Source organism: Marmota flaviventris, chromosome 2 (genome assembly GCF_047511675.1).
Source record: "Marmota flaviventris isolate mMarFla1 chromosome 2, mMarFla1.hap1, whole genome shotgun sequence".
In the NCBI taxonomy this organism is placed as follows: Eukaryota; Metazoa; Chordata; class Mammalia; order Rodentia; family Sciuridae; genus Marmota; species Marmota flaviventris.
The window spans coordinates 102,726,271-102,754,258 of record NC_092499.1 but is presented as its reverse complement, the minus strand read 5'-3'; the positions used below and the strand labels follow the sequence as shown (position 1 = coordinate 102,754,258).

At 36.5% G+C, this 27,988-nt stretch overlaps 1 protein-coding gene across 1 annotated transcript in view; it reads left to right on the top strand.

Annotated features, from left to right (window-relative positions):
• Nucleotides 1-27,422, top strand: part of Prtg (protogenin) — a 123,104-nt gene extending 95,682 nt beyond the window's left edge. Inside the window, exons 12-20 of the mRNA XM_027926201.2 lie at nt 10,675-10,770; nt 11,355-11,541; nt 12,402-12,529; nt 13,736-13,906; nt 20,509-20,691; nt 21,977-22,097; nt 23,775-23,940; nt 25,924-26,028; nt 26,612-27,422. Of these exons, the coding sequence (XP_027782002.2) occupies nt 10,675-10,770; nt 11,355-11,541; nt 12,402-12,529; nt 13,736-13,906; nt 20,509-20,691; nt 21,977-22,097; nt 23,775-23,940; nt 25,924-26,028; nt 26,612-27,016 (1,562 nt within the window). The 3' untranslated portion in view covers nt 27,017-27,422. The remainder of the gene's footprint in view (nt 1-10,674; nt 10,771-11,354; nt 11,542-12,401; nt 12,530-13,735; nt 13,907-20,508; nt 20,692-21,976; nt 22,098-23,774; nt 23,941-25,923; nt 26,029-26,611) is intronic.
• The last annotated feature ends 566 nt before the right edge of the window (nt 27,423-27,988 follow it).

Here is a 27,988-nt window from a genome sequence, read left to right as displayed (position 1 = left end):
CTTCTGTCATATAAATTTATCTATTAGGAAACAATGGCACAGAAAATCGGTTTCTCATTCGCACTGTCCCATGGTCCTTCCAACTTAAAGGCCACTTTGAGGAACTAAAAAACAGCTGGGTGGATAAGACAGAAACACTCTGAATTGAAATTATTAACTAAATATCTCTTATCCATGAAATGTTTATAAACTGATGTTTATAATAATATATTTCTGATTGAATATAAGAAACTTAGATCTGTGGAATATCATCAGAACATCCTTTTGGTTTAATATGCTATCTGCCCAAATTTTTTGAAATTTTCTACCGTGTATTGAAACCATTTTAGGATATATTGGATACATTCCAGTACTCCAGAAGTCTTAAGTGTTTTTTAAAACTTGAAAGATTTAAGGTTTGTATAGAATTTGAGTAGACTTTTTATAGCCAATTAACATGTTAATGAACTGCACCTGCTTATATCAAAGAACTTGCCCTTATCTGCTAGCAATTACAATTGATTTCAGAATGATGCATTCAGCAATGTTTAAATAAGTTGTACAGTAGTATAGTACTTCTGGTGGGTTTAAAGGAGGTGCAAATAAACAATCATGATTTTATCCCTATGATTGATGAAGCTGTTTCTCCAGCTTGCATTTCCCACTTGAGAAGAGATTTAAGAGTGATTTTACTCTTCAAGCTGTCTACCTGCACCTTTCCCATCCTGCGTTTAACTGCCGAGGATTGAGATCTGGAGGGATGGTTATCCAGCTGCAGATGTTTTTGCAATGAAACTGTGCACCTCTAACCAAGTTGCTGTGGTTTGGGAGATGATAGATGGTATTTTCATGCTGCCTCACAAAAGGGTCAAAATGGCACGGCGAGCCCATGACAGTGAAACGGAGAAATGTTAGTCCTGGAAGGAAATTTATTTCATAGCTTCAGGGGAAATTTGGCTGTCATGAATAGGCTCTCTCTGTCAGTCTGTAAAAATATTGTTTGTAAGGCATTGATGTATGTGAGACAGACTGTGTGTGCATGTTGGCAGAGCAGCTACTTAAACAAATGCTAGGCAAGTATGGTGCGTGAGCCACTTGACTATTCCACTGTGGGTACTTTTAGGGTAAGCATTGCTCTGACAGAAATATCAACATAATCAAAGGAATTTATCTCATTTTCTATGTAACAATTTCAAATAAACTTGGTTTGAAAATTTGAAACCCTCCTAATTGTCATAGGAGACTATATATTCTACCTACTGCATTTTTTTAAATTAGAAATTCTTACTTGTGATCAGCAGTCACTCTTTTTATTCATTTTCAAATTAATCAGGAATGTCTTATGTGGACAAGTAACCATTTCTTATTAGTATGGTTCATATATACCTCATAAACTTTGGGACAGTTAAACCACTGCTTTTCTTTTTCTCTTTTCCACACAAAGGAAATACCAACCCTTAGATCATTTCCATAGATTGATGATATGGTGGTAGAGACTCATCTTAAAAAATTGGACCAATGAAGTACTTTTCTTCTACAGGATTCACAAAGGGAAAGGCCTCTCATTAGAGAAGAACACAGAAGATAAAAAACCCTGTGGACTGGGGAGGAGACTGCAATATCACTTTCAGATTAGTTTTTCAGTGTGTGGATGTAAATCAGATTCATTTAATAGCAATGTTCAAGTAGAAATCTTTGACTCTAAATTTTTCTCTTTTTTTAAATATTTTTTAGTTGCAGTTGGACACAATACCTTTATTTTTTTATTTTTATGTGGTGCTGAGGATCGAACCCAGGGCCTCACACGTGCTAGGCAAGCACTCTTACCCTGAGCCACAACCCCAGTCCCTCTAAATTTTTCTTAACCAGACAGCAAGAAGTAATACATTTGTCAAAAACAATAAATATTTTTAAAAAGAAGTCTTGAAAGCCCGATAGATGTGTAAAAGTGAGTTTACAAGATCAAAAAATAAATATCAAAATACCAGTGAATACAATATAATTGTGAAAGCCTTATGCCTCTGGATTTCACAAAACAATCCCAGTCATTTTATGATGGTTTTAAAAAGAGAGACTATTAATAGGATATACTTATTTTGATAGAAAACTGATTCTTAAAAGTCACATACAAAAAAACCTTCTTCTAAATTATCATAGACTCAGTAGGAGAGGGATGTTTTTGCCTGGTGCCTGAGGTATTATTTATCTTGAGGCCCTCCAGGAGGGTGGAGAGGGACTGAGTCATTACAGGTTCAGACAATACCATCAGCTTCCGTGAGAGCTCTGTACAGTGCACACAGGGAAGGCTGGAGCATGGTGAGTTGCCCCCTCCATCTGCCCTTCTGTTTGTTTTACACTCAAGTAAATATTCTGCATTATCACAGAACTGATTGATAACACTTTGGCATAGTCATCATTAAACAAATCTCCTGTAAATTTAGAATGCAGATGGAGTGAAAAATGTTTTAACAATCTTTACAGAAATTCAATTTGTAAACAAGAAAGAATGAATTTTTAACCTAGGCTTAAAATAAAATTTATGTTCTTTTAGCTAAAAATCTGTCTTTAATTCAGCATGCTGCATATTCATTTACGACATCATTTTAACCATCATGAATTAACTAATTAACTTTTTCCATGAAGCTGGATGATAAAAGACAAGAATTGAGTTTCCTCTGAAAAGAGACCTGTTCCCCTCATCTTGGTGTGGTCGAGAGTGGAGAAATGCTGTAGTCTTTGGAAAACTTGAAGGCAAATCACACTGCTAACTGTGATTTGTGTTTTTGTTACTGTGTTTGAACATAGCATTTTAGAGCATAGCATTTCACTCTGCTTTCCCACCCATCCCCCTTAGCATTTTTCCTGCTCCTCTGCTGCTGGACCAGACTTGGGCTGGCCCCAGATTCTGTGTCAGAGGCCATGACCCAGGTGTCACAGCAGTCCGTACTGCTGGCCTCTTCTCTGAATAATTATATGGGGTATTGTGTTGAAGGGACAGGCGTGGGGGCAGTGCCGTCACCCTGGCTAGCCAGGCCAAGAAGCTCTCTAGTCCGACTGCAAGGGAACAATGGGCCTGAAAAGGCTTGCACAAAACCTTGCAAGACAAAAGACTAAATTAAAAATGGGCATTCAGCTGTGGTTCATCCTGCAGGATGTCACCTAACCTATTCTGATTATTTCCTATTTGAACAGCTTCAGTATGTGCTGATCTTTTATCAGCAGATTTTCAGATTGCTATTTACCTTCATAGGTATATCCCTGTATAGAGACATTGTATCACTTGGACTATTTTTGGTGGTTTGAAGCTGCCTTAATAATGACACTTCACCAATTAATTTAACCAAAGCTTTTCTGTTGCATTATTGTAAGTAAATAATTTAAAGCAATACATAGTGATTTGAAATTTGGGCACTTTCTTACTCTTACTTTATTATCCGTTCTCTCAACAATTTCATTTAGTCAGTTTCCTGTGTGTATGTAATGAAATCCACAACACCTCACCTGGCCCCCAAAGCTCCCTGTGATTTGTTCCCAGCTTGGATTTTCCGTGTGGCCCTCATTCATGGACCCAGCAGCAAATCTGAACTCTTCCCTGTCATTTCTCTATGTTCCTGTCTCTGAGCCATTGCTTGTCTTCTTCCTTGTCTTAGATATCTTCTTCCCCAGGCTTCCTACAGGGTCAAAATCTTGAATGCCACTTCTTCAAGCCCTTCCCACTCCAAATTAGTATTAATCATTCCTTTTTGTGAATACTTTTAGAGTTTTAACAAATCTCTTTGCAGCAGTTATTCCTATCTTGAAGCATTATGCTTATTTTTACTCTTGTCTTGGCTCCCTAATATGCTGTTTATCTAAACAAAATTTCAGACCAACTGTTAATATGTCAACTTTCTAATCTAACAGACAAGGAGACTTAAGTTCCAGGATACTGAGTGACTTTTTATAGCCACACAGCTAGTTAATCCAAGATTAAAATCTAAATCCCCAAGCCAGGTCTCTTTCCTACATTTATTTATTTAGCACTAAATAAGCACTTACCATGAACCAGGTGTTTTTCTAAATATTTTACATTTAATTCTTATTTTTCAAATGAGGAAACATGATTCAAATTCAGATAGTCCTATTCTACCGTGCTGTTCTACATGAGAAGGCACCAGGGCTAGATATTTAGGAACCTGATAGTAGGTATTTTACATTGTCATTACATGTTGAGCAGCCGTTATCCAAAATGCTTGGGACCAGAGTGTTTCCGATTTTGGAATTTGGGTTTAAGGATGCTGGACCTGTGTTGATATTTTATCAGTATATTATTATCGCTGACGATGATACTATCATACCTAGGCATTTATTAAACACTTTATATGAGTAAATTGTGTTCTCCTTCCAACATTTCATGAGGTAGATGCCAGTGTTAACATGCCCATTTTATAGGTTATTAGAACCAAGGCACAGAAAGAAAGTAAGTTTGCTGTATTATACAGTTATGAACATACTTGAATTGGAATCCAGTCAAGTCTGGGTTTAACATCTCAGCCCTTCACCACTGTTCTATGTATGCTGTCTCTTAGCTTCTTAGTAATGTTGAGTCATTAGGAAAGGACAGGTGCAGAAACAATGCCCACCTTATGGTTTTTTGAAGTTCGTATGAAATATTTATATGTATGACACAGATCCAAGACAGCCTTTCTTCCTTCTTACCGCTTTGCAATTCATCAAGCCTTTCATTAGGTGAAACTTAAGCAACAGCTTTATTCCGTGCATACCTGTTTTGTTTTGATCAATTTCAGCTGGTATCTGAATATCTCCCTTCGTAATAGCATAGTGTGGCCATCACTCTCTTTAGACACACAGATGCCATCTCGTGGTAGAGAAGAGAAATGCAAGTTTTTCAAATAAAATAACTGGAAGAAGGTATGGGGTTTGTTGTGTGGTCTTCAAGAATACTTTGCAATGAAAAGGCTACATTAAAGCGGTAACGCGCTCACCTGGCATGCGTGGGGCGCTGGGTTCGATCCTCAGCACTACATAAAAATAAAATAAAGATGTTGTGTCCACCGAAAACTGAAAAATAAATATTTTTTAAAAGGCTACATTATACCAGTAGTTTTAGTAAGTAACTAAAAAGCTGTACATATACAGCTGGTGCACTGTTATTGTTAATTTTCACGTAGTAAGAATGGAACTAGGCAGATTTTGATTAATACAGCTTTTAAAAATCTTGGCATTTACTGAGAATCTCATTTAATTGGCCTTCATTTTTCTTGTTCTGAGTTATAGTTACTAAGAGCAATAAACACCTGGTTGTAAAAATGGGATATAATTAACAGATTGGATTAGTTTTGTGTCCATCTGCTTACTGTTTTTAATACTAGCCCTCAAACTCTTCCATATTTCACTTTTATGAAACAATTTACTGTTCTTCCATTAGGGAAGAAATTCATTAAGTTGTTTTCCAAAGCATTCGTCATCATCAGGGCTTTTTCTTTGTTAGCAGATGGAAGATTATTAGATGAATATGGAAGATGTGGGTGAAGGTGGATTTGCCACCTGTAACATGTTTGCCAAAACATGAATCAAACATTCTTAGTGGCCATAACACAAAACATAGTAGCCCTTTCAATTGCTTATGTAAGTTAGACACATATTGGGAACCTTTACTTGCCGTATGCATCGTGGAATATTAGTGAGGATAGAATAGAACTCAGCTTCAGTCTTTGCTAATTGCTAATTTGCTGATATTCTGGACTCTAGACTTACTTGGTGTGAATGAATATCTTTAATATCCACAAGACTTAGCAAAATGATTCTCAGATTTGTTAAGTGCATATTTTTGGTGCTGTTTTTTTTTTTTTCTGTTCTTCCAGGCAACTTTACTCATGTAATAATAGTTTTGTCTGTTTACTATTTGCAGGAACTGCACAGACTATTTAATAGGCATGATTTCATGTAATTCTCTTGAAAATCTCTATAAGGGAAGTCCTATTATATCTCGGTCTTCTAGATAAAAATAAATGAAATTTAGAGGAGTAAGGAATTTGCTCAAGTCTAATGAATAATACATGTGGAATATTCATTTATCAATCTGTCTCCTTCAGTAGATGGAAATCCAAAGCAGAAGTTGTGTCCTAATCCATGGGTCTTCCATGCAATACAAGACTTTCAATAGACACTTGATCAATGTTGATTTGATACCTGTGAACTCTTTCTCAATCAGTCAGACTCCTGAATCTGCTGTTGCTTTCCATGACTAATGCTTCAAGTTGGAAGAGCTGGTTGGTGGTGAGAAGGAATCAGAAGGAAGGAAAGTAGGGCAAGCTGGAGCCAGTGGAGAAGATGGAGGATAGAGCCAGAGACAATTGCTGGGAAAGACACCTTCAGGCCAAAAGTTAACTCCCTAATAAAGAAGCGACAAGTCCATTAAACTAGCATCCACAATCACTTTTATGTAAGCCAACACTTCAGAGCTGGACTGGTATGAATCAAAACATTTAGGATCAAATGTGTGTTTTCTTTAAGCAAGTTTAAGCAGTAAGAATTGGTTTTTATGTGTTGAATTTTTAAGGACCAACTCTGGGACCTACCCTGCCCGACCCGTCTTTCTCCCCCTTCCTTCACTGGGTTTTGAGGAAGCCTGCACTGTTCTTTGTGGCTGCTTTCCTTACTCTGCTGTTTTTCTCCAATCCACATAGCCTAAGTCTGCTGAGTCTCACATAACCAAGCCCCACCTACATAGCAGTGCTTAACTCAAGAAGGGCTATCGCAGGCCTTCTGAACTGGTTCTCTGCAGTATTTCATGGTGTTGATCCTGGTCTCTGCTTTGTCTTTTATGTGCAGAGAATCTGCAGAACTGTAAGATTTTAGGTCTTGTGCTACTTATGCTGAGGTTCATTCTTTGTGCATTTACTTACACATAATATGTGGGTTCTAAAAGTTTTTGTTTTTTACTCGGTATTCTTAATTCCTTTAATTCGTCTCTATTTTCTTTCTAAGCTGGCAACTCTCATTACTTGATAATGCTCATCATAACTTGAGCACCGTGGTCCCTGGTTCTTCTCTTAAATTTACAAATAGTATATGAAGTCAAATTTCTAACACATTGATAAACAAGAATGAGTCAGGTTGTTGCAAGGTCTCTGGATTGACAAACTAAAATAATATAGTAGTTAGAATCAGGTTATTTAAAGCTGAAGAGGACGATGTGGCTACTTTGGCAGATCCACGTGGTCCAAAACTCAGTTTTGCCTTTAACCTCTCATTTTGATTTTTTTTAAATGAGATTCTTTGAATGGCATAATGAGTAGCTCACACATAAACAAATGTGAATGGGTTTTCCTTCTCCTTTATTTTTTCTATGTGGTATGTCCTGTTTTCTATACTTATTCTGTTTTTGTTTGGGCAAAAAGGATCTTGTACTTTAATGTAGTTGATTTTCCTATTTTGTGGTTTGTCTGTTCCTGACCTTAGGTAAACCAGCATGGGAAAGAGCCTGGCCCTAGAGACTCCAGGATACCTGGATGGTTTCCACTGGCCTCAGAAGTGCTGCTCTGCTTGCGTGGGGCTTTTATGAGTCTGCCCTCAGTGGGCAGCAGGCAGGTCCCAGGGCATTAAAAGAGCAACTCTGTTCTTTCATCTTTCAGACACATAAATTGCATCTGTCTGATCAACAAAAAATGTTTATTACTTTTTAAAATTTAGTGTATGGAGTTTATATCTTAAAGAGGATAAAGGGAAAGCTGAAGACACGATTTTAAGGACTAGTAAAAACTAACCATTTCATGAGTTAGACATCATTACCCTAAGTACATGTATGAAGATACGAATGGTGTGAAAATATTTTGTGTACAATCAGTGACTTGAAAATTTGTACTCTATATCTGTCATATTAAATGAACAGCATTCTGCCATCATGTATAACAAATTAGAATAAATAAATAATTTAATAAAGAAAACAAAACCTGACCATTCCAGAGAAGTATTCATGCAGTGTTGACTAAGATTCCCCAGTAAATAGGGGGGTTGCATTGAAAAATGATTGATTTCTCCACCCATACTCACACTCTATCACAATCAGCTATCCATCTTTGGCTCTCTAAAGAGAACGTGAGCTGCTTTGAGGGAGAATCTGCTTTTGTTTCCTTGGCTGTACCTGATGCATACCTGGAAGGGTACTTTACATGAGAGTGCTTCCCTAAAGAGAGGGTAGAGAAATGTTTTTCAAAGTTGCACTATGAATAAAGAACTATGATGCAAAAAGCTAATTGAATTCTATTTGTGCCAATTCAGAGGGAGTATATGTAATATTGAACCCAGAATCCAGTTGACTGGAAGGTACAGCAAAATGTAAGGAGTATAGAAAAAATAAATTAGATCCAAATTATACAGCTATCAATCTAAACCAAAACCTTTTGAAGTTTAAAATTTTAGTGCTTACTTAGAAACAGTTTCAGTCATGAAATCCAAATGTGAACATGTTTGCTGATAATTATAAGCTGTTCAAACATCTGTTTTGAAATTTGTTATAAGGAGACAAACTCACTTGTGATAGACATGTGTTTGTGTAAACTTAGAAGCCCTGTACTCTGTCATAGAAATACCCACAAGTTCTTGGCTCAGCTTTCATGACCTTTGATGACATTCCCCTTAACACCCATGTGTCACCAGCTGGCCAGGTTGGCAACTAAAAATCCACACAAACACAGAAATACCTTTTTTGGGGTTAGGGATGGCTCTGAGACCCCAGGTGTCAGCTTCCACACTAGAAGGCAAGGGAGCAAGGGAGGCAAGAGGCAAAAGAGAGAGCACACCTGAAATTCCCCCTGTTTACTGGGGAAAAGCCATTCATAGACTATTCCATCCAAATAAGGCAAGGGATCGAGTTTCGAAAGGTGGAGTCTTGCTTGGTGATGTCTTGTGGTCAGCAAGTTGATTGACATCTTGGAAAGCCACACCCACCTCAGGGGGTGTGCAGGATCACAAGTATAGCGAGAGAAAAGGAGAAAAGGCCCACATGCATCGCATAGCCCAAAAAGCGGGTAATGTCAGACCAGTCCCCTCATACTCTGAAATGTGCATGGCTCACACACAGCCCACAGATGGCTCACGACACCCATGTACCATAGTTTATAAAACAGGAATAACACACACTTTGAAGTTTTACTTTAAAGTTTTGTAAATGTCAAATAAGACATTGTATTCGAAAGATTTATTCTATGAGATAGTCAAATGTTATTAGTTTTCCTACCTTTCTATCTAGGAAATACTGAAACTTTCTAAGTTGTAGAAAATTTTCTTCTTGTGATGCTAACAAGTGGAAATGAGAATGTCATACTTTAGAACATTATTGTAAATATTATAATACATTTATAAGGTTTACAAAATTGAAAGTTTTATAAAACTTACATTTTACTTTTGAAGTTTTAAATGTTTGAATTTACTCTAGTATTTTTATTATTTAAGTTACACTGAACATATATTTATTAAGGTTGTTAATATTCAATTTGTGTTTGTCATTAAGAGACATATAATAGAAAAATACATTATTTCTGAGTAGTATTTAATTTTACCTTAAGTACTTTATAGTTAAATGTTATTACAATTAACTTTAAGCATATTTATATTGTTAACCTCTGACAACTTTAAAAAGTGTATCAGTTCAAAATTATAACCATTTATTTCCCCAAAGCCCTGAAAAAAATGGTTTTAAAATATATGGATCAGATTTTAGTGTTAGTGTTGGAGTAGTTAATAGGCACCAGTAGAGGGAGCGCTAACCCATCTTTCTTGAATTTATACTTGAAAATGTAATTTATTAAAATGTTATACTTAAGACAAATTTAAAACTTGAAGGACACCTAACTATAAGTTCTCAAAGGTACTAAAAGATGTCATTTGTAACTTACCTTAACACTGAGGGAGAAAACAATCTCACTTTGATTTCCATGGTTTTAGGTATATAACTGTAAAAATACAAAACTTCTTCATAGTTATAACATAGTATGGAGTCTTAAATACAAAACTTCTTCATAGTTATAACATAGTATGGAGTCTTCATAATATGACCTCCTGTAATACTTTTAACTCAGGTCTTTTTAAAAAATATTTTTAGTTATTGATGGACCCTTTATTTTAGTTATTTAAATGTGGTGCTGAAGAATCAAACTCAGTGCCTCATACATGCTAGGCAAACGCTCTTCCACTGAGCTACAACCCCAGCCCAACTCAGGTCTTTTAAAATTAAGAATCTAGGGCTGGGGATGTGGCTCAAGCGGTAGCGTGCTCGCCTGGCATGTGTGCAGCCCAGGTTTGATCCTCAGTACCACATACAAACAAAGATGTTGTGTCCGCCGAAAACTAAAAAATAAATATTAAAATTCTCTCTCTCTCTCTCTTTAAAAAAATAAAATTAAGAATCTAGTCATTTGAAGAGGAGGATGGAGGGGAGGAGTGGATGTGATAGAGATCATTGGAAATTAGGTGAAGTACTGTAAAGTTCGAAGTTTTGGGTCACAGTAGTAGTGCCATACCAAGTGGATCCCTAAGTCATGCCATGTAGGGAGAAGAAGAAAAATTTCATTTTCCTTAGACCGTCCATGCATTAAGAGGGTTTTAAAACTAAAATCTAGAAAGGCTCTGTCCAGAACACTTGCTCATATCCAGAGGGCTGGTCCTCACAGTTACATTTTGATTTCTCTGTAGACCCCAGAAGAAAATACCATGTGAGACTGCTGGCTTACAACAACATAGAAGATGGCTACCAGGCTGACCAGACCGTCAGCACACCTGGATGCGTGTGTACGTGAGAGTTGTGGTGATTAATCACCCACCCTGTTCTTCTCCTTGAAATTTTAGTCTCATTACTACTTGGAATCTTTGGTGGTTAACTTTTATATACTTCATGCTGCGTAGCACAGTATCTTGAGCCAAGTAGGTGCTCAGTAAATATTTAAGTAAGATTTTAAAATTATATGTACTTATGTTAATTTTGCAAGGAAAAAAAATGTTAGAAATTAACTGGGAAAAATAACCACTGAAAACCTACACACTGAATTTTCTTTTGTCTGCTTTCAGCTTGAAGCTAATGGTTTCTCTCCAACTGTTATTCTGTTTAATTGCTACTAAAGAGGATGTTGTTTTTGCTTAATGTCTTTGGCTAGTAGCTCAACTTTGTTGTCCTGTCTATTCAGTATTGACAGTATTTGACTCCTTACCTAACTTAAAGTTAAGAGTTGTTTAGGTTTGGGAGAGGTAACTCCAGACCATGAGTTTCTGGTGGAAAAATGATCTACAATCAACTTACACAATTGAATATTCTGATTTTACCGCTTTCTACATTAAACCTTGTATCATGCAGTGAATTAATGTTATCTTTTCAATAGCTGTTCGAGATCGCATGGTCCCTCCTCCACCACCACCACACCATCTCTATGCGAAGGCTAACACCTCCTCTTCCATCTTCCTGCACTGGAGGAGGCCAGCGTTCACTACCGCGCAAATCATTAACTACACCATCCGCTGTAACCCTGTTGGCCTACAGAATGCTTCTTTGGTTCTGTATCTGCAAACGTACGTAGCTTCTGTTAATGGTGGTTATCTTTGCCTTTCTCCCCATTCATGCTTACTTTTTACTGTCTTGATCCCAGTTTGGGATTCAGCTGTGAGCATTTATCTTACTTCTAAAATGCTGGGAGTTTTGCCTCCCAATTTTTACCACATTCAGTTCTGAAAACTGCACTTTTTAAAGTTAATTTGCATGTGATTAAAAAAAAACTTCTCAGCAACATGATTAGGCAAGAAGCTATTATTATTTTCAAGTAGCTAAACTCAGCATGTTTAGAGAAAAAAAAATACCATTTGCATATGGGCATCAAAAAAAATAAGGCTGTCATTCTGTTTTGTAGGTTAGAGTTACAAAAATGGTCATCATTGGGGGATGGGGGGGTGTCCTGGTGGTTGAACCCAGGGATACTTTTACCACTGAGCCACATCCCCAGTCCTTTTTATTTTTTATTTTAAAACAGGGTCTCACTAAGTTGCTGAGACTGACCTGTAACTTGCTATCCTCCTGCTTCTGCCTCCCAAGTTGCTGGGATTGCGGGCATGCAGCACCATGCCCAGTGTCATCATGATGCTTTGAAAGAATAATTGGGCTTCCAGTATTTCTGGGGAAGTCTCTTTGTATTGGGACATTTCTGTAGTTAATTTTCTGGTTTCTTCTCAGAGAGGCAACTTGTAGGATTATTTCTATAGAATAATACTAAATGTAGTATTTTTTAATACATTAGATTGCTCTTATAGTTTGAAAAAATGTTTTTAAAGAAAATGAGCTAGTGATGGTATGTTCTACCTGTTGGTTAGGAAAAACTGACAATCTTTTAGAAACAGTGGGCTTCTGGAATTAACAACTTCATTACTGTTTATTATAGATCAGAAACTCACATGTTGGTTCAAGGTCTAGAACCAAACACTAAATATGAATTTGCTGTTCGATTGCATGTGGATCAGCTTTCCAGTCCCTGGAGCCCTGTAGTCTATCATTCCACACTTCCAGAAGGTAAAGAAAACACTTTCATTCTGGGTTTTATCTTCAAAAATATTTTCAGTTTAAAGGAATTTTTAGAAATATGTATATTATTTTGAGAAGGATACTATCCTAGTTGCCACTTACACACAAATAATTGAAAATGGAAGTCAGTGAATAATGATGTTTGCTAATGCTCCTAGGAACCCACAGTGGAACCTGTTTCTTTTTTTCTTTTAGTTGTAGTTGGACACAATACCTTTATTTATTTATTTTTATGTGATGCTGAGGATCGAACCCGGTGCCTTGTTCATGCTAGGCAGGTGCTCTACCACTAAGCCACAACCCCAGCCCCTGGAGCTTGTTTCTATGAGCTTGATGCTACGCTCAGTGAATATATTTGATTGAGCGTGAGTTCTGAGGCTCATTTATGGCTCTAGCTGAGATATTTCATGTCTCTAAACCTGTGTTTCCGTTTCTCAAATGAGGGTGAAGAACTAGATGATCTAGGAGGAGTGTTCCTGCTCTATTTTAAGTATGTTGAAAGAGAGCAAGAAACATGTCAGTGAACACTGGGCTTTGTTGATATGGTTTTGGCATTATTCCATAGGAAATGTGGACCCCAAACCAGCTCTTCAAATGTTTAGCTCATATTGAAGATTGAGTCAACTAAGATTCCAAGGTCTTACTACTTTTCACCATTATAAATTATTAGACTTTAGTCTACCCTGTTAAACTCACGGATTTACAACATGTTGGGGAAATAAATGTTTTGGTCTCAGAAGCATTTTCTTCTGAGTTCTAGATCCCGTTAAGTCATGGTTCTATATGTTGTTAGTAGGAACCACAATTCATGTTCAGTAACTGATGGGGTGGCACTATGTGATAGAACTGTTAAACCTTCCTAGTTAGCAATTTAGCAAAAACATTTCAAGTGTCTTAAAAATATAATCCCTTTGACTTAATAAGTTCCAATCTAGGATGCTATTATCTCTTTTATGCTTTTTTATCCTTTAAACATAAAAATTAAATTAGCTTTCAGTAAAAGGAGGGGGAAAAAGTTCTTTACCATTATCACCATTATCTTTAATGATCTTTAGAAACTATAATTTTTAGATTTTTTAAAAAAATAGTTTCTAGTTTTTCCAACTATTTTCCAAGCTTACCAGTCTATCAGCCAGGCATTTGAGTGTTTATGAACCATTTTATCCTACTGATATGTTTTACATGTGTACACAGCACCAGCAGGCCCACCAGTTGGAGTTAAAGTGACATTAATAGAAGATGACACTGCCCTGGTTTCCTGGAAACCCCCTGATGGCCCGGAGACAGTTGTGACACGCTATACTATCTTGTATGCCTCCAGGAAGGCCTGGATTGCAGGAGAGTGGCAGGTTCTACACCGAGAAGGTAAATATAGTCATAAATTATTTATTTCCTTTTTTATTTTACAGTTCTAGGGTTGAACCCAGGGCCTCATATATGCCAGACAAGAGCTCTACTACTGAGATGTATCCCCCATTCCTTTTTTTCCTTTTTATTTTGAGATAGGGTCTCACTAAGTTGCCAAGGCTGGCTTCAAACTTCTCATAATCATGAATTATTAAGTAAGGTTATTAGTGATATAAGGAAAGAAAGGGAAAGAGGGATCCAGAGTTTTGTTTTGAATTTATATTTTTATGTGTGAAGTAACAAATTATTAAAGATTTTGGTTTGGGCTGGGGATGTGGCTCAAGCGGTAGTGCGTTCGCCTGGCATGCGTGCGGCCCGGGTTTGATCCTCAGCACCACATACAAACAAAGATGTTGTGTCCACCGAAAAACTGAAAAATAAATATTAAAATTTAAAAAAAAAAAGATTTTGGTTTTATTTATTGGGAAGCCTTTGACTTGTTTCAGAATGATCATTTTTACAATAGAAGAGATTTGGCTGGGGAGGAGTGGGGTTAGAGGAATGCAAAATACTCCTAGTGGGGAGGTGACTATTTTTTTTTTTTTTATAGTTTGGGAAAGGGATGTTAAACCTGGACTAGGACAAGAGGATAGAGGTAGAAAAGAAAGGATGGCTGAAAGAAACTAAGGAGGTAAAATGGACAGGACTTAATAGCTTGGATGGGAGGAAGAGAGAACTAAGGGAGGGAGAATTACTATCGGTAATTAGGATGTTTCTGGTGGTGCTGCATCTTGCTCTGGAGTAGGCAGTCCTGGAAGAAGACCTGGTTTAAGGGAAAGACATTTGTACTCCTACAAAAATGGTACACATGCAAATAAATTGACCCAAATGAATGTTAGGGTCCACTTAAGTAGAGGGAAAATATGATTAGGACTTAATGACAGTGTATTTAGTACTTTAAAACATTATTTTTATTTGAGAAAAATTAAATTCCCAAACTCTGTATTCTTTTTTAAAGGGGGATTGAACTCAAGGTCACTGAGCCACATCCCCAGCCCTATTTTGTATTTTATTTAGAGATGAGGTCTCACTGAGCTGCTTAACGCCTCATTAAGCCTCACTTTACATTTGTTCATCACTATTGCTGCCTCACAAACCACTCTAAAACTTAACTATTTTATTTTCTTATAATTCCTTCAGTCAGCAGTTTCGACTAGAATCAGCTGGGCAGAGGTCTCACTGAACTGCTTAATGCCTCACTAAATTGCTGAGGCTGACTTTGAACTCTTGATCTTTCTGCCTCAGCCTCCCAAGCTGCTGGGATACAGGCATGTGCCACCGCACAATTTTTATGTGGTGCTGAGGATTGAACCCAGTGCCTCAAGCATACTAGGCAAGTGCTCTACCACTGAGCCACAGCCCCCTGGCTCCTTTTTAAAATCTTTAAGCTTTCATTTGGACAAGTTCCATATGCAGGTTTTTAGATGGATCATCATATAAACAATAAAACTTCATTATTTTGGCACTTCCTTAATTCAGACGTGCTGAGGAAAGAATTGCCAAGCACTTAAAAGCTTAAGAAGGATTTAAAAAGGGCTGGGGTTGTAGCTTAGGGGTAGAGCGCTTGCCTAGCACGAGTGAGGTGCTGGGTTCAATCCTCAGCACCACATAAAAATAAACAAATCAAACATGCTCAACTATAACTAAAAAGAATATTATTTAAAAAAGGAATTTTGTTGGCCATCCACATATTGTAAACATAATACAATGTTGGACATTTCAACACAAAGTTTACCATTGAAGGGGAATATTTTCCTAAATAAGAAGGTGAACTTTAAAAACATTTGTTTGCATGTAATTGTAAAGCAAGTGAATGTTAACTTTAGCTGGAGTTTCGATAATTGTATATCCATAGTTTTCAATATCAGAAGGCTCACTAAGTCCTGGTTTCCTGATTACTGAAGAGACTTGAAAGTAGTAAGTATTTGATAGCTATTAACTTTACATTTGTTCATCACTATTGCTGCCTCACAAACCACTCTAAAACTTAACTATTTTATTTTCTAATAATTCCTTCAGTCAGCAGTTTCGACTAGAATCAGCTGGGCAGTTCTGTTGGCCTCTCAAGAGAATGCAGCCATCTCAGTTTGGATAGGGTGTAAGAATCTCAAAACAGTAAGGGAGGGTTTCAAAATCAGAACGAGAGGGAGAAAGCCCCAGGATCAAACCTTTATGAACCTCTGCTTGCATCACAGTCACGGATATCCCACTGGACAGAGCAACTCACATGGCCAAGCCCAAAGTTTTTGTGGATGGGGCATCCAAAAGGAATGAGCAGATGGAGGCATGATTCATTGGGCAAATTCACTAAAATGCCTCAGCCTATCATTTTCCAAAAATGTTTAATTCAGTTTCAGTTTTTCAGTTCCAAAATGGCTTATTGATGCAATACTTAACCAAATGACAAACCTGACTTAATGAGGAAGAGTCTTTAATAAGAATTTTGATCATGGGCTGGGGATGTGGCTCAAGTGGTAGCTCGCTCGCGTGGCATGCGTGTGGCCTGGGTTCGATCCTCAGCATCACATACAAACAAAGATGTTGTGTCGGCCGAAAACTAAAAACTAAATATTAAAATTCTCTCTCTCTCAAAAAAAGAAAAAAAAAGGAATTTTGATCACATGAACAAATATCTTTTAGTTCTTTGTACCTGCCAAAAAAGAAACAATATTTGTTCTCTTTTCAAGTCCATTCATTTTTAAGTTTGAAAAATCAAAAAATAACATTTTTTACTTTATTGATGTCTCCATAGCAAAATGGATTGTAATAGCAGGTTTTTACAGCTATGTAAACTTTTCTAACTATAATCAGGCACAAGAAAGAATAATCTCACATGCTGCTTGATGCAATCTTAAGAAACAGTCTCAGTGAAAAGCTTTTATCGTTTGTTGAATGCAGAAAATCCTTTTCATAGCTAATGCCAGTGATTCATAAAGAACAAATAAACAGCATAAGTAAAAAACAGTTGTATTTATTTGAGAGAAAAATATAAAGGAATTGACTCATGTTTAATGAAAAAAATACAGCATGATATTTGAAGAAAAAATAAATGTAAAATTGTCTTTTCTAAACATTGGAACTTTTAGAAAGGCAAAAATATAGAAAACATTGGAGGAAAAGAAGAATGTATTTTTCTACTACATATATAATAATATATAAGCTTTATATATATTTATATACTTAATTTGCATATTTAATACCAAATGGAATAAGACTTTTTCATGAATCAAAAGTATTTCTGGTGAGTACATGGTATTTGTGGCTAAAAATGGTACAAGGAAGCATGGTGGAGCAAAAAAGTGGTACCATGTCATACTTGCATGTAATTTAAAGTGGATCAGAAATTATAGCCTTTACCTTCCTGGCATGTTATAAATCAGCACAAACTACTCAATTAGTTTTAAATCTAAAAGACATTGGAAGAAAATTATGCCCTGTCTCAGCAATTCCTTAACTTTGTTCTTGATGTTTTTCCTGAGATTATAAAGATGCTCCTCCTTCAGAAAAATTTTTTCCATGATTGTAAATAAGTTTGAGAATCACCATGTTCTCCTATTAGAGGTTCACATTGGAAATTTGAAATTCTATAATAAAGGATTCCATTTAATTCAGTGTTTGCCAAAAGAATTTGACTACTCATAGTAGGAACATATTCATTTATTAAACAAAGTTTTATTGAGTAATTACCATGTGCCAGGCTCTGTTCTAGGAACTTGCTATACCACCACAGTGAAAACAAAACAAAACAAACAAAAATCCCTGCCCCCCAATGGAGCTTGTATCCCAGGTAACAAACATTTTTACAAATGTCTACATTTTCAGGTAGTGTCATAAATGATATAAAGAAAGATGAAATGGGGAAACAGACAAAGAAACCACATGTAGCATAGCCATATTGGTATATGAGGGAAGTGCAAAGACCCTGAGGCAGAGGGCTTGAGGAAAAACAAGGCCAGGAAAGTTAGAGTGAGGGGAAAAGCAAGCAGTAAGAAATGAGAGAAGGAGGTAACCAGGGCAGATCTTACAGACCAGATTTTGTGAATCATGGATTTTATTTTAAGAGGGAAGATATTGGAGACTACTGATTCGATCTTCATTTTAGAAGGATTGTTCTAGGCAAACTACCTGAAAAGTTGAGTATGAAGAGATGAGAGCAAAAGTTAGGAGACCATTTAATAGGCAGGTCTACCTGTGAGAGTTGATGTGGGTATGGACAGGGTATAGTGATAGTGAAGTGAACAAGAAGCTCTTGGAACATATTTTGAAAGAAAGCCTACCAGGCTTGCTGGTAGACAGTGGGGCAGGGGAAGGGAGTGAGAAAAAGAGAACCAAATCAGTGGGGGGAAATCAAGGGTTTGATTTTAAACATGTTTGATTTGAGGTGCCTCTTAGATATCCAAGTGGAGAGGTTGGATAGCCTCTGTCTTCATATTTTAAATTAATAGTCTTTGGTCACAAAAAACTTATACTGTTCAGCTGCCATTTAATGTAAGTTCAGCTAAAAATTGCCTTGTACAGAGCATTCTGGTATCAACCTTAAAATGTTCAGATATGAAAAACATTTTTTTTGTTATTCACCAGAAGTAGAAGAGGAGAAATCAGAGTGAGAAAGCAAGCTTTTTTTTTTTTTTTTTTGTACATATACACTCATGTCAGACACCTGCCAGGGTTAGTTTAATTCTTATAATAATCAAATGAGGTGGGAAGTATTTCCCCACAAAGAAGGTACCATTGTAAGTCACAGATGACTTGGCACCATGCCAAGAATGGGTCCACATTGGTCCAGCACTGTGCCTCTCACACTGAAGATCTGTGAAACTCCTGGTCTAGCTGAATAGTCAATTGTGTATAAGTCAGTGGATAGATCATCACACGCAGATTGAAATAGTCTGCTGAGAGAATATGGGGACAGTCAGATCAGTTTTACCTTTGGGAAATGCTTTGAGTCTGTCATAGGGGAACTAGAATGTTATAGTTTCCTTTTTTTCTAAATGAAGATACTTTTTCTTGGGGGAAGTGACTGCTGATCCATTTATAAAATCTGAATTAAAAGAAAAGACTTTTAATTTCTGGTACAATTGGTTTTTGCCAAGCATTTGTAAAAATTTAATTATTCTATTATAAAAAGGAAACTGTTTATTTATATCTCAGTTTTGAAGAAACTGAAATGTTTTTCCTTCTAGCTGATTGTAACATGTCACAAATGCATCTTTGTTTTTTAATGTATCTGCCTAAGAACATAATAACTCTTCCTGATTCTAAATAGGGGTTAGTTTGTTTATTTAACAGTTGTGTACTCAAATAACTCACACTCTTTTTGAGGCCAATGCAACCAGAGAACATGAAAACAAGTGGTGTCAGACTCCTGGCATTGCCACTGGGCATTGCCACTGGTGGTTCGGCTGCCTCCCACTACCATGTGACCTCAGAGGTAGCCTCTGTGTTATGACCTTGGCTCTGAGATCACCCCACACTTCACTTCAGCATACTTGCAGGAGCAGCCAACTCTGGCTTAGGGGTGACTGCAACAAGCTATTTTGAGCCCTTTGAAACTATTGTCGGGATGCCTTGCTTTAGGAGAAAGATGAAACCCCCAGGAAAGCTAGAATTTCCTGTGCACATCCACCTATAAAGGCAGTGCTGGTTGAATTGTGGTTGAATTTCCTAACATTAGGAGTAGTTCCTAGGGTGGCAGTCTCTTGTAAGAAATATCCTTCAGTGCAGTGACAGAACAAAACAGAAAGACCCCTCAAGAAATGGCAGGGCCCAGACAGGAATCCTTGTTAGCAATTATGCCAAAGAGAAAATACCTGTAGAAACTACATATTATATGCAAATTCAAATGATGATTATTTTTGGAGAGAAGTAGACTTTAGCCAGATTGCTTGTGGTCATTTTGATAATCTGACATCTGGGTCTTCAGCACTTTGAGGTTCCAAAGGAACTTTGCATTTTCTTTCCTCTTTACCTTGAAGAAATCTGAGATAATGATAGATGCATGAAAGATACTTTCATGCTTTCAAAAATAATTGTGTTGTTTCTCATTTAAGAAGAAAGAACAAGATCATCTATCGTAGCTATTACCATAAGTAGTTTAAACACTTCTGATAAGGAGAAAAACTCCTCACATTGGATTTTTAGATTATAATTGTTGATCTAGGTTTATTACATGTGCCTTTGTCTCTTTATATGTGTTTGAAATGTCACATAATTAAATGTTCTTTATGCTGTCTAAAAAAAGTAAAACTTTACATATGTATACACACACATAATATAAATAATATAAACCTGTTATTTTAAATAAGTAAATACAATGTTAAGTGAAAACTCTAAGATATAAAAATGAATGCAGTAAATATGTGTTCATACATGTTTTTGCATACATACAAAACATTATAATGTTAACAATGGGAAATTGTAACTTTGTTTTTATTTATATTTTCTAAATGTACTATAATGAAAATATGCCATTTTTATAATTGGATAAATATTATAAAAATAAAGAACCATGTTTGCATGATTGTAAAAGTGTACTTAATTTTAAATTCATGTATTTACAGGGGCAATAACTATGGCATTGCTAGAAAACCTGGTGGCAGGAAATGTATACATTGTCAAGATATCAGCATCCAATGAGGTGGGAGAAGGACCCTTTTCAAATTCTGTAGAGCTGGCAGTACTTCCCAAGGAAACTTCTGAATCAAATCAGAGGCCCAAGCGTTTGGATTCTGCTGATGCCAAAGGTCTGTATACTGCCATCGTCCCTGTGATTTTTTTCCTTAAGGAAAAAAAAAGAAGTTTCAGTTTCCTTATACTTCTTTCAGCTCATACAATTGCCATATCCCTAAACCTACACTCAGTTTGTTAAAATTATTACTGGCGAGGTTCTGATGTTATAAGACTGCATAGCTCTTCTTTGTACTCCTAGGAGGCAAAATCACCTCAGAATTAACTGCAGTTTTCAGACCACTATGCTCCCAATCATTTCTTTTCCCAGTTGAGCAACCACCAGGGTAGAGGAGTTGCTCCACCTATAAACAGAAGAGACCAAGCTTCCTGGGAGATTCCACAGAAGTAAACCACAAGGGTGGTTGTGGAGTTCAGTCTCAGAAGAACATGGTTTTCATTAAGAGTTTTCACCACAGAAAAACAGCCTTTGTGGAAAGAAAGTTGTTTCTCTCCAGAAAAGCAATTGGAAAAATTATCTTTAAAGAGCCACCCTCACTCCAGTGCAGCTTTCCACCTGAAGGAAGTGTGGTTCAAGACCCCTCCCTTTCCTCCCCTTCTTTGGAGAAGTAGGGACAACGTTAAAAGGAAAAAATGCCTGATAAACTTAAGAAAGGATTAAGGATCCTTAGCTCCACAGAAAAGTCCTTCAGTGCTGTGTGTGTGAGAGAGAGAAGGGCAGGGCAGTCTTTTTTAGGAAGAGAAAGAAGGTAGCCACTGTAGCTACCATCTAATCAGAGGAAGGGGAAAACAGGATTCATGTTTGCTTCTCAGATACCCTGTTTAGAGTGATCTGGGAACCAGCATCATGGATATCAGTTAAGCATTAACATGCAGAATCACAGGCTGCACCCCAGACTTAGTGAACCAGAATCTTCATTTTAGCCTATCTCTTTCTGAACCATGTGCGCAGTAAAGTTTCAGAAACCCTGTTCTCATGTGCATAGGTGAAAACTACTCTTCAACCTACAAACCACTTTTAAGGCAACATGACATGAAAGCTATTCTTTGTCCATTAAAGAGCATCTGTTTTGTGCCTTTTAGTATTGTAAGTTATGAATTAATGTTCATGTTATATGTAATAATATGATATCTAAAACAGAATCTTTATATTGGAAAACACTGATTTCTAAAATCCTAATTAGAAGATTAATTCATGACTTTTCTGTGTAGATATGGATAACATCAATACTTTCCTATGAGAGGAAGAGAATTTATAGAAAAGCAAATATCTACCCTGAGAATTAGGATAAATAAAATATTTTTTCCTGATTGATCTGAGTAAATGTGCTCCCCCTCTAGTTTATTCAGGCTATTACCATCTGGACCAGAAGTCAATGACAGGCATTGCCGTGGGTGTTGGCATAGCCTTGACCTGCATCCTCATCTGTGTGCTCATCTTGATATACCGAAGTAAAGCCAGGTATGTGTCCATTGCTGGAGATGATGGATAGTTTTAAAAAAAAAAAAAAAACCATTTAAATTGTACTAACCATAGGAAACAAATTGAAATCAAGTACCCTGTAGAATAACTGGAATTTTTCCACTTTAAAATAAATGCAGGGTTACTGGGTTCTCACAACTTAGCATATGCTCATTTTGTGGGGTGATTATTTTCTTGCCAATTGAAAACAATTACTATGCCAATAAAATATTAAATGAGGACCCAGTTTCCTCATTTCCTTAGTATTTTGAGAAGCACAAAGTAAACCTTTGAGATTGGTTTGGGTTTTGGATTTAATGGAACCTTAATCTGGTGTATCTGCTTCTTGAGAGGTTTCTTTATTATCTGGAATATTTCATGTTTAAATAGCAATACAAGAATTGCCTGAGTCACTAAGAACAGCATAGGACATATGATTGGGAATCTCCATACAAGGATTAAGACAAATGCATAATGAATAAGAATTAGGGGTTTAATCTATAAACTCTGTTAGGCAATTCCATCTGTGGTTTGACTGACTAAATTTTCACTAGTAACTTGCCTTTAGTGAATGTGACTATTTTTAACTTTTTATAAAAATTTTGGCATTTGCTTTCATTAATTTTCTGAAGTTTTTTGTTTGTCTGGTTTGGTACCAAGCATGGAACCCAAGGACATTTAACAACTGAGCAAGATCCTCAGCCCCCTTTTAATATTTTATTTAGAGACAGAACCTTGCTAAATTGCTGAGGCTAGCTTTGAACTCTCAGTCCTCCTGCCTCAGCCTCCCAAGCTGCTGAGAACTCCCAGCAAGATAACTTTCTTTGTTTTGTTTTATTTAAGGTTCTTTCTTAAACAAACAAACAAACAAAATCAGTCTGTTTTTCAATAATCTCCCTCAATTGGCATAGATTTTTCAGTTTGGTACTTATTTACATAGAGAGATGTCTGCAAAACATATTAATGAAAAAGTTCAAACATCTTTGTGCATAATGAACTGGCTTTACAGTTTTATTGTCCAATTTTTTTGCTTTAAGAACTTTATGTAAAATATTTATGCACATTGTTTTGGGGATGTGTAAATTTTGCAGAAGTGCTACTATAAATTTACCATCATTAATTGGCAAGAAAATTGCTAGGTTAGTGTGACAGTCTACAGACTTGAAGGGGAAAATATAAGGTAATAAAATTTATTCTGCATAAATGATAAACCACAATAATTGATAATGGCATTTCATAAATATAAAGGTTTTTATTGCTTGTAGAAAATAATTTTATACAAGCAGATGCTAAGTCAAGAAGTGAAGAGGTTTCTTCAATTAAAGTTTGCAGCAATTGTTGGAGTAAAAATCGAATGTTTGGGCCAGGCGCCATGGCACACACCTGTGAGTCCGGTGGCCCAGGAGGATCACAAGTTCAAGGCCAGCCTCAGCAATTTAGAGAGATCCTAAGCAGCTTAGTGAGGCTCTGTCTCAAAATTAAAAAGGCTGGGTATGTAGCTCAGTGGTTAAGTGCCCCTGGGTTAAATTCTCAGTACCAATAAAGAAATAATAAAATTGAATCTTTGGTTTCTGAAGATATCTGAGAAATGGGCATTGAAGAACTCCATGGTTTGTAAAGTTGTGAATATGGGCCAAATTGGGTACGTTTGCCTACATCTTCTTAACAATATTTCAGGAAATCATCTGCTTCCAAGACAGCACAGAATGGAACTCAACAGTTGTCTCGTACCAGTGCCTCCTTAGCTAGTGGAAATGAAGTAGGAAAGAACCTGGAAAGAGCTATAGAAAATGAAGACTCCTTAATGCCAATGATTATGCCAAACAACTTCATTGATGCAAAGGTATTGAGCTGAGGGAGGATTTGTTGCATCATGCTGCCCTTGATTCTTTCCTTTAAATGTAAAATTAACTTACAAAAATTTTATGTTGAATGTATTATATATATATATATATATATATATATATATATATATATATATATATATATTTCTCTTAATGAAATAGAAGAAAAAGTTCACCTTCAGCAAAAGCGAGGTGCTAAGCAATTCAGTGAGACCCTGTCTCTAAACAGAATACAAAAAAGGTCTGGGGAATGTGGCTCCGTGGTTGAGTGCCCTTGAGTTCAATCCCCAGTACCCACCCCCCCAAAAAATCTTTTTTACCCAAATCCTTTCTTACATAAAATGCCTGGAAGAAGATGGGAATAGATAAATATATCTTTTATGTGTGTGTGTGTGTGTGTGTGTGTAGATAGACAGATAGATATGAGAGAGAGAAGTGAAAAGGTAGCACAGATCCAATTACATGGGATCATATGGTGATGTCTTAAGTAGAGGTATTCTGGTCATTAGTCTTTCTATTTACTATATTTGGACTATCGTATATTTACCAGATGGACAGTTTTTTATTAATCCATTTTACATTTAGTCTGGTTGATTGTTGAACTGAATTGATTATCAGAACATCCCACGTCTAAAGAATATTTTTGAAAATATGGAGTATCTAAATAGAAATCTAAAGATCCTACCCTTTGTGGCCCAAGTTAGTTGGATGTAGTAAAGAAATGTCCTTGGAGGACATGACTTAGTATCTTTGCCAGTATATATAATAATGGTACAGTGGTCAGCATCATGGACACCACATCGCAACGTTAGATATTGTACATTATTACAATATCTCCCATAACCAATGTGCTATAACTACAGGCCAATATGTTTTTGTGTGGCAGTGCCCTGAACCAAGAATTTTTTTATATTTTTAAAGGGTCATTTTTTTTGGCAGGGGATTGAGAAAAACCCAAAATATTTACTGTTTGACTTTGAAGAAGAGTTCTTCCCTAACCCTTTCCTAAAGTTGAGACTAACAAAAAATATGTTAAAAATTCAGTCGATTTTTATATTAAATTTTATATAATTATACTTAACAGATTCACTTATATCTAGCACAGTGCTAGCATATACAATGTTATGAAGAAATAATACTGAATTGATTTTTGCTACTTCTATTGTCTTGTTTGCAACCATAAATTAGCTTTTTTTTTTTTTTTTTGCAGTCTTGGGAATGGAACCTGGAATCTTACAAATGTTAGGGAAATTCTCTCCAGTGTTGAACTTTATAACCACAGACCCTAGCTTTTACATTCTAATACAAATCAGGTCTTTCAGCTTATTTCAGATTAATCTAAAACATTAGAATTGAAAAGTTTGAAATAAGTTTAAATAATGGTAAAACATACTGTGCTTCTGTTGTGAGTTTGGAAGTACATATGAGAAAGGGTAAGGATATGGAGGGAAAAAGGAAGAATAAAAAAGAAGCAGGGACTGGTGTTGTGGCTCAGTGGAAGAGCACTTGCCTAGTATTTGTGAGGAGGCAGTGGGTTTGATTCTCAGCACCACATATAAATAAATAAAGGTATTTTTAAAATCTTTAAAAAAAAATGAAAGAAGCAGAGCAGTGGAGACCTGAAGTGAAGGAGAGAAACAAGTTTGGAAAATGAACTAATTTTTGTTTGCTGGTTCATTTGAAAATAAGTTTTAGAATCATTATACTTTACCCCAAATACTTCTGCTTGTGTGTGTCTATATTAGTTTTTGTTAGGTGTTTGCAGAAAGTAATTTTATGTAAACGTATGTACATCTTAAGAATAACCCATTGTAGTTCTTTTTGATCACTAACAAATGCCCCAAATATGTTGTGTTCTGCCTGAAGAAATAGTGATATCTGTGATTTTTTTAAAAAACATAAAATTTTTGTGTAATATTTGTGATAAGCTGAAATCTCTAAGGCCAAGATATTTACATTTCCTTTTTTTTTTTTTTCTTCAGGGAGGAACTGACCTGATAATTAATAGCTATGGTCCAATAATTAAAAACAACTCTAAGAGAAAATGGCTTTTTTTCCAAAACTCTAAGAAGATAAAAGTTGAGCAGGTAACCTCTCTATGTGAAAAACATCTTGAGCAACCCATGGTCTGTAGAATAATTAAAAAGGGAGGGAAATTAATGAATATTTTAATTTCTGTGGTTTTTTATGGATATGATTATATTCATCCGGGGCATGTCTTTGGAGAGCCGTGGTGAGTGATAACTAAGAGGACAGTTGGAGTAGTAATCAGAGCTGTGGTTTCCATTGGGGAGTGGGAACAATGGGAAAAGGGATATGTCAGGAGGAAAGGGCATCAAAAAAAATCACAGAAGATGCCTGATGCGGTGGCAGTGACCAGAGAGCTGAGGCAGGAGGATCACGAGTTCCAAGGCCAGCCTTATTTATTTTAGCAACACCCTGTCTCAAAATAAAAAATAAAAGGACTTAGTGATTGAGCAACCCTGGGTTCAACTGTATAACAACAACAAAAAAAAAAGTCCCTGAAGTTTTTAACATTTCACTTGCTGCAGGCAATCCTGATATGTTCTCACCCCTCTGTCAGAAACTACTGATCTAAACATGATGCTTACCTTTGCTTTTATATCAACAGTTTGCTATCTCATTGCTACCTTGTCTGTTTTTACCCAGCCTCAAAGAAGATTCACTCAAGCTGTCTGCTTTTACCAGCCAGGCACTACCGTGTTAATCAGTGATGAAGATTCCCCCAGCTCCCCAGGCCAGACAGCCAACTTCCCGAGACCCTTTGGTGTTGCAGCTGACACTGAGCATTCAGCGAATAGTGAAGGCAGCCATGAGACTGGGGATTCCGGAAGGTTCTCCCATGAGTCCAATGATGAGATACACCTGTCCTCCGTTATAAGTACCACACCCCCAACCTCTGATTGCCTTGCTGGCAGTGATTCAGGTGGGGGGCCCCCGATGAGGAAGTGTGAAGACCCCGCAGTGCCACAGGTTGCTGAGCAGACTTCCTCTTCAGCTCCACAGCCACCATCTGCTGTACTATGCTTTGATAAAAATGAGTTTCCAATCTAGACAGCCATGCTCAGGTATTCTCATCTAAAAGAAGTCTGTTCGAAGGACAATGAACAGGGAGCCAAAGCCTTTTATGAAAATCTTGATGTCTTATTGGGTATCTCAGCCTGTTTTGAATGTCTTTTTTTTTTTTTTTAACTCATGTATTTTGAATGTTTTATCGTCAGCAATGTGAAAGAGGACAGTCAAGATATTTGACTAGATTATAAAATATATATCACTGGAGCAAAGGGAAGACTTTTAAAAGCCCCTTTGCTGAATATCTACCTCAGTTTGCCCAGTGGCAAACTCTGAAGACAACTTTGTCACCCCCTTGTTATAGTTTGTCTCAGCTACATAGCCAATGATACTTCCTAGTAGCATTTTGTTTTCATTGCTGTATGTGTAATGTCTGTGATCAAAGGAGTCATACAGGTAGATGAGTACGAATGTTTATCTGAAGCTCTGATTTTTTTAATAATTATGACACCTTCATGTTTTGAGTAATTTAACACCTCTGTCTGTGAGGACTAATAAGAAAGATGTGGGACTATTTAATTTAATGAACAACCAAAGCAAATGCATCTCTTTTGAGAATAGAACTGTTTCAGTAGCATATATGGGTTAATATTGTTTAAAAGGCTGTTGTTACGTTTGGGGCATTAGAGTCTGAGTACTTTATCAGCTACCTTCCACACCTCAGCCTCCTCTAGCTGTGCCTTTTCTACCTTCCCATTTGCCTGACAGTTGGCCAAAGGCTGCACTTTCTAGTTTGCAAAGCATACTCAACTTTTCCAGTATTAGCTATAAAATCCCATGCAGAAGAGAATGGGTCTTTTTTTCCCTGCCCTCAAAAATCTCAGTTTATCTTAAAGGGATGAAGAAATTTCATAAAATATTAAGAATGAAGATAAGTTAACAGTGGACAATATGAACTTAAGTTATCATGGTAACTGTGCCTTCCAGTATATATTGTGAAATTTTTTGCCTTAT